Source organism: Moschus berezovskii, chromosome 24, assembly GCF_049115385.1.
Source record: "Moschus berezovskii isolate FMDL1 chromosome 24, NW_MosBer_1.0, whole genome shotgun sequence".
NCBI lineage: Eukaryota > Metazoa > Chordata > Mammalia > Artiodactyla > Moschidae > Moschus > Moschus berezovskii.
The window spans coordinates 13,312,539-13,319,636 of NC_142483.1; the positions used below are offsets into that span (position 1 = coordinate 13,312,539).

General features: G+C 53.6%; 1 protein-coding gene across 4 annotated transcripts in view; it reads left to right on the plus strand.

The window, feature by feature from the left end:
• Positions 1 to 7,098, plus strand: part of CACNA1D (calcium voltage-gated channel subunit alpha1 D) — a 342,532-nt gene extending 335,434 nt beyond the window's left edge. For all 4 annotated transcript variants that reach the window (XM_055414081.2, XM_088831938.1, XM_088831939.1 and 1 more), the window contains 3 exons: positions 2,727 to 2,848; positions 3,656 to 3,976; positions 4,467 to 7,098. In XM_055414081.2, coding sequence (XP_055270056.2) covers positions 2,727 to 2,848; positions 3,656 to 3,976; positions 4,467 to 4,760 — 737 coding nt within the window. In that variant the 3' untranslated portion in view covers positions 4,761 to 7,098. The remainder of the gene's footprint in view (positions 1 to 2,726; positions 2,849 to 3,655; positions 3,977 to 4,466) is intronic.

Below are 7,098 nucleotides of genomic sequence, written 5' to 3' on the forward strand. Positions count from 1 at the left end.
GGTGGGGCTGGAAGCGCTCCGGCGCTGAGAACAGCCAAGGCAGTGTGGGCCCCATGCTTGCACAGTTTGTAGCACTTGATGAGGGGCTTTCTGGGCGCATCATCGTTGCCTTTGAGCTTGGGGTCTGCCCTGATGGGTAGGCAAGTCCTGCACCATAGTGTCGACAGGCTCACTCCCCAGATGGGGCCGTGGGCTCTCTGAGGGTGGAGGATGGGCCCGCCTGCTGAGTGGACGTGAGCCCAAGCCTCTTACCAAGGCCCAGGGCTCTGAGGAGCGCCTGAGGGTTTGTGGCACCCGTGCCTCCTCCTGTCTCGCCTCACTGCCGTCTTCTCCTCCACCTTTGCCATGGTCTGCCAGTGCCCCTGCTGGGGCCTTGGTGGTGACTGCTCGGGTGGGCACTCCCATCCCGGGGCCGGGGCATCCCATCCTGCGGAGAAGGGGCAGGGGCCGGCGGGTTTTCGGGTACACGTTGCATCACTGGTACTGCCGAGAGAGCCGGGTCACCCCCAGTGAGGACCGTGGTCTGGGGAAGGAGCTGAAGCAGCAGCTCCTGACATCTCCTGGCTGGGTAGCTTGATTTTGGACGTGTGGCCATTTTGCTGATGGTTAAAGACGATCCACCTGTGGCTTTGCTGGGGAATGAGGTGTATTTTGCGGCAGGACTCTAATCGGTCACCAGAAATAAGTGGGACATCGGCTCTGAGTCTGCCATCTGCGTGCACGGTAGGAAGCTCAGCTGGGTGGCGCCCAGGCCTGTCTCTCTCCAGCTGTCAGCGTCCTGCGGGCAAGTGCAGTCAGACCCGTATCCATTAATATTTAATTTCACAGCCCCAGACCCAAGCTGCTGAACAGAGCAGAGCTGGGCTCCGTCAGTCCTGGATGACGCCTGTGCGGGTGGGGCTGAGCCCCAGGCCCCTTGAGTTCCACTGCCCTCCTGCGACCACCTTTTCTCCCTTGGGTGGTCATGAACGTCTCCACCGTTCACGGGTGCTGCCTCTGTGAATCAAGGACCCCGAGTGGGCAACTGGCTGCCCTCTTTATTTATAAGCGTGAATCGGTGAAATGCATTGTATTCGCTCTCCTGCCCGTGTATTCAGGTCTCGGGCAGGGAGACCAGTGGAACTCCTGTGTGCTCAGCTCCAGAGGGGTTGCTCTCTGCATTACAGCGGGTTGTGCAGCGCAAATAAGATGGCAGGCGTAGGTGGATCCGTTTTCAAAACTGAAGGGTGCTCTCTGAATGATGGCGGTGGTAGTTTTCCTTTCTTGGCTTGAGCCTCTGGTCCCACTACCTGACCCAGGAGGAAGCTAGAGGTAGTGCTAACCTGGGAAGCCTGTCCTTCTCTTAGAACACTAGAGTTTGGCCCGGGGCAGCATGTGGGAGGAAGGCCATCTGGAGCAGATGGCAGGTGTCTGTGTTCCCCAGAAGCAGCTAGACCAGGAGGCCCAGCAGGTTGCATAGTGTACAACAGGCCTGCGAGATAGGCTGGTTGTCTGCAGGGTCTCCCTCCCCATTGAGCAGTGGCTGGCATGGGCTGTCTCTGGTATCCATGCACTTTTGGAGCCGGACCTCCACCAAGAGGGCTCTGCAGCTTCATGTGCCTCCCAGGATGCCCGCAGGGGCTCCCCAGGCTGGTCCCTGCAGTTTTCTAGTGTAAGAGTCAGGGGTGTGTGGAGTTGTGCTAGGGTAGGAGAAATGCCCTGTGGGCTCAGAAAGCAGAGTTCAAGAAAGGAATGCCAAAGTGACTCAATGCTGCCTTGCAGGCCACCGGTAAGGAGAGGTGTCCTGGGGAGCCCTCTGGACTGTGCACAGGGACCCAGAATTTAGACTGATCTCTTGGGCCTGGCACCCTGGGGAGCCTCGAGCCTGGATCACTTATCATCGCTCAGCGTGTCTAGAAGCCTCTGTTTGGAGGGGCTGTTAGCAGGACATGCATAGGTGCTCAGTCGTGTCTGACTCTGTGCGACCCATGGACTGTAGCCCACCAGGCTCCTCTGTCCATGGAATTTCCCAGGCAGGAATACTGGAGTGGGTTCACATTTCCTTCTCCAGGGGATCTTCCTGACCCAGGGATTGAACCCGTGCCTCCTGTGTCTCCTGCATTGGCAGGCAGATTCTTTACCACTGCACCACCTGGGAAGCCTGTTTGTTGTCTATTAAGGACAACTAGCCACATTCTTTACAGTTCAAGGTGTCCTTTTCTGTCTTCCTGGTTAGGGTAGTTGGGTCTTTGCCCCACAAGGGGATCTGCCTGTTATCTGGTTGAGCTGTTAGGGCAGGTAGCAGACAGAAGGGTGACCACAGCCTGGGAGCACCCACAGGACACTCCAGCCCCAGAGATGCTCAGGAAGAGAACAGGCAGTCAGCAGGCATCTGTGGGTTCTCCAATGAGGTCATGTACTTGACCTGAGATGCTGTGTCCCTGCCACGTGCAGGGCCAGGGACCTCGAGTCAGAGCATGGCTCTCTGGCTCCTCCTGAGAGAACAGATGTGTCGGGGCTGAGACATTAACTTGCTCTTTTTGGAGACACACCTCAGTCAGGCTGCTTTCTCTTCCTGAAGTTCTGAGACAACTCCCGACACCCGCCACCATGCCTAGTGCTTTTCTCTGGATGCCTTGCTTGCTTCCTCCTGGGCCCTGCTGCTGGACGTCCAGGTGGGCCGCCCTGACCCCCAGAGCCCAGGGCCTGACAGCTGGTTTCACAGCCACACATGTGCTTCACTTCAGCCCCCCGCAGGTCCTCCTTCAACTTCGAGTGCCTGCGCCGGCAGAGCAGCCAGGAAGAGGTCCCGCCGTCGCCCGCCTTCCCGCCCCGCACAGCCCTGCCTCTGCACCTGATGCAGCAACAGGTGAGCCGGCCCCCCGGGCAGCTCCAGGGCAGGGACCCCAGTGTCCTGGGCACATAAACACTAGCTGGCACTTCAGAGTTTCTGTTCAGGTCTTTCTGCCAACCTTGTCCCTTTTTGCCTTCCATTTTTTACAATAATTGCTGTGTCCTGCTCTGTCGTGGATGGAGGATAAACCTTGGGAAGGCCCCAGGCATCCATGCCGCACACTAAGTAGGCATGGGGGTCCCCGCAGGCTTGTGTGTGCCTCCCTTGGATGGTCCTGGCTTCTGACATGGCCACAGGCCTGTGCCTTTCACAGACCTGGCCTCACTGTCCCCTCTGCCCCTTGCAGAGAAAGATGCAGGGCAGGCCTGCCATGGCACCGTTGTAGGTAGAAGAAGCAGGCTTGTACCCGGTGGTGCTTCTGAGCAGAGTGCCGGCTGCAGACGAGTTGCCCGAGAGAGAACCAACCCATTTCTCTGTGAGCGCTGGGCGCCGTCAGCTTGCCCTAAACGCACTTCCCTGTTCAAACCCAGAGTCATCCAGGTGGCGTGTTTGTACTCCACGACTTGTGTGTCTTCTTCATGCTTCTAAGCAATTTCATGAATAATTGATTCCCACTTGGGGATCAGGAGATATATTATGGATTGGGGGCAAAAGAAAACACAGTCTGCTAGACAGCCGAGTTTTTACAGCCAGTTCATTGAATTACTCAGAGTGTTGTATCCTTTTGAAGCCCCTAAACCAGGGCCTTGAGCCTGGCCTTTTCTGAGGGCACCTGAGGCCGGGACCCCTGAGGACCTCACCCTGCTTCTTCTGTCTCCTCAGATCATGGCAGTCGCCGGCCTAGATTCCAGTAAAGCCCAGAAGTACTCGCCAAGCCACTCCACCCGGTCCTGGGCCACCCCCCCAGCCACGCCGTCGTATCGGGACTGGACGCCGTGCTATACCCCGCTGATCCAGGTCGAGCGGCTGGAGGCCCCAGACCAGGTCAACGGCAGTCTCCCGTCCCTGCACCGCAGCTCGTGGTACACGGACGAGCCCAGCGTCTCCTATCGGACATTCACACCAGCCAGCCTGACCGTCCCCAGCAGCTTCCACAACAAGAACAGCGACAAGCAGAGGAGCGCGGACAGCTTGGTGGAGGCAGTGAGTATGGCCGCGAAGTGGCACCGGGGAGGTGGTCCTGAGGGCGGGTGGGCTCCGGAGCCAGGATGCCTCTTCTGAACCTGGACAACTGCCCACTTCTTAGCAGCGAGGATGGTACTTAAAGTGCAAGGATGAAAACATCGTGCCAGCCACCAGGGATTGGCATGCTGCAGTCCATGGGGTCGCAAGACTTAGCTACTGAACCATAGAAATACCACCCCTGCTGGGTTTCATCAGCTGGCTGCACCTAGGATTGCGAATGTTAGTCCCACAAATACGACTTGTTTATTCTGAAACATTTGTCCCCCCTGGGTTTCACTCTTGTTGGGCCATGTGCCGTGTTTGAGCTCCTTTAGATTCCCATTTGCCTCCAGGCTTAGGTACCCTGAATGGGGTCTTCCTGGGTCCCAAAAGCATATCAGGCAGACAGTGCACGAGGTGGTCTTTCTGTCATCCTGCATCTATGCCACTGATCCTCTTCTCTGTACAGGTTCTGATATCCGAAGGCTTAGGACGGTATGCGAGGGACCCAAAGTTCGTGTCGGCAACAAAACATGAGATCGCCGATGCCTGTGACTTAACCATCGACGAGATGGAGAGTGCAGCCAGCAACCTGCTGAACGGGAGCGTGCACCCCCGGGCCGCTGGAGGCCTGGGCCCCGTTTCACGCCGGCAAGACTACGAGCTCCAGGACTTCGGGCCTGGCTACAGCGACGAGGAGCCAGACCCCGGGAGGGACGAGGAGGACCTGGCAGATGAAATGATTTGCATCACCACCCTGTAGCCCCTCCAGGGAGCCGCTGACAGGCTCTGGCCTCCAGGTGGGGCACCGGAGGGCCAGGGGAAAAGTGCCTCGTAGTTAGGAAAATTTAGGCACTAGCGTGGAGTCCCTGTTCGCAGTTAGAATTTTGTAACAAGTGATGTCATGCCTCAAGGAAGCCATAAACCTGGCAGGGGACAGCCGTGCCCCAGCTGTGTGGGCGAGGGCAGGTCCAGCCCTCCTGGAGAGGACCAGCGAAGAGGGTCAGACGAGCCCTGCTGGCTTGTCCGGCGCGTTCGCCTGCCACCCGCGGGCGCGGGGTGGGGAAGGGTTAAAGGTGATGACGATCACCACACCTGTGTCATTACCTCAGCCATCGGTCCAGCATATCAGACGTTCACTGGGCCCAGCATATCCATTTTTAAACCCTTTCCCCCCCAAAAAACCCACACTGCTTCCTGATTCCTGTTCAGCTGTTCTGAAATACAGTGTGTACATCAGGACCAGCCTACCAGCCGTCATCCTGGGAGGGGAAGCAGGACCCTGTAAGCAGGGTTTTCTGTGACGTGATGCCAGTTTACAGGCAGGAGGGCGTCGCTCCGACAGTTGGATTTCTGACTGTCAGGCTAAGGGCAACTGTAAACTGGAATAATACTGCACTCGCAACCAGGTAAACTTAGATACGCTAGTTTGTTTAAAAATTATAGATTTACTGTACATGACTTGTAATATACTATAATTTGTATTTGTAAAGAGATGGTCTATATTTTGTAATTATTGTACCGTATTTGAAATGCAGCAATATCCATGGGTCCTAATAACTGTAGTTCCCCACTGAAATCTAGAAACTTATTAGTATTTTTACTTGGGCTATACAGAAGTATAATAGAAGAAACAGAGCCAATTCTCATTTATTCAGTGAAAAATCTTTTGGGGGTACAATCTTTAGTTCAGAAGAACTTCACACTACAGAGATTTTTCTAAAATATTTTGAGTCACTATAAATCTATCTTTACACAAGAGATTCCAGAGGACTATTTGCAGTCTTTTCTTTGGGCAGGGGTTCTGTGATTTGATATTGTAACTTTTGATCCACCATGGGTTGCAACTGTCTTTTGTTTTCCTTTAATAACCCCTCTGAGGAGTTCACTGCAGAGGAGGTCGAGCTGGTTACTCAGACCCTGTGGCATTCATTCACAGTCATGGTTTTCTCAGCTGCCCCACAGGATATTCTGGCATTTCTGGTGCAGAAATAATGGCAGTGGTGAATGAAGTCTCTCTGCTGTTGTCCCCCCGGGACTGGTAAGGCTGCACGTCTGAGGAAGTAAGAGAGCGCTGGCGGCTGGGGGACCAAGGAGGCAGAGGAGGATCTTACAGGACCAGATGTCGGGGTCTGTACAAATCGTACTGCTGCCTTTTTACAAAACACTGCTGTACTGTGTGTTCTCTTTGAGGGCTTTTATATGCAACTGAATGAGGGCTGAAGTTTTCGCTAGAATGCACTCTCACTCCAATTGTACTTCTCGATGAAAACCCACTTTGGGATCATCAGACCCATCAAGGCTTCCTTTTCTGTTCACAGAATTATGCCGACCTTGTCACGTTACCATGGCAGGGATTCCCTGCGGTCAAAAAGACTAGTAGCAGTTTTTGGTTCAAAATTTTTAAAGAATACATGATCTGTTAATTTTTTTTGTTTTTTGTTTTTGTAAATAACACTTTGTTATGAAGACCTTACAAACCTCTTCTTAAAGACATTCTTACTCCAGATCCAGGCAAAAACACTTCAAGGTTTGTAAATGACTATTTCCTGACATAAATTCTTTTTTATTAAAATGCAAAATGATCTTCAGAGTAAAGCTGTGTAATGATTTTATTGTATCTGGGAGCTCTCCTTGCACAGAGCTGGTGCTTGCCAGTGACAGCCTCCAGAGGATCAAGTACTCTGTGAGCACACTGCTGTAATGATGTGGATTTTCTCTTATTCTCATGGCTCCTTTGGCGCCAGTGGTAACTTAATGCCAGGTGCAGACAGCACCATTCTCCTAAAGGGCTAACCCACGGTCATCGTCGTTTTGGACTCCATCTCTCCACTGAGTATTGGTCTTACTGTGTGGCTTCCCATTGTTAGTCCCACACTGCCCTACTAGGACCGAGTTTCCTGGCATAGTCAGTGATCTTTGCTAGTCAGCACTTAACGTGGCATTTTTACAGACTGCACCACTCCTAACATCTGTCTGCATTACCCCTGGTTCAACTGCTCGTCTGACATTAAATTTTTCTTTGTTAAGAAAAATTTGAAGTTGTAGAACATGGGTTCTTTTCTTTCAGGAAACTTTAAATGTCTCTCCTTTTTAGTTCC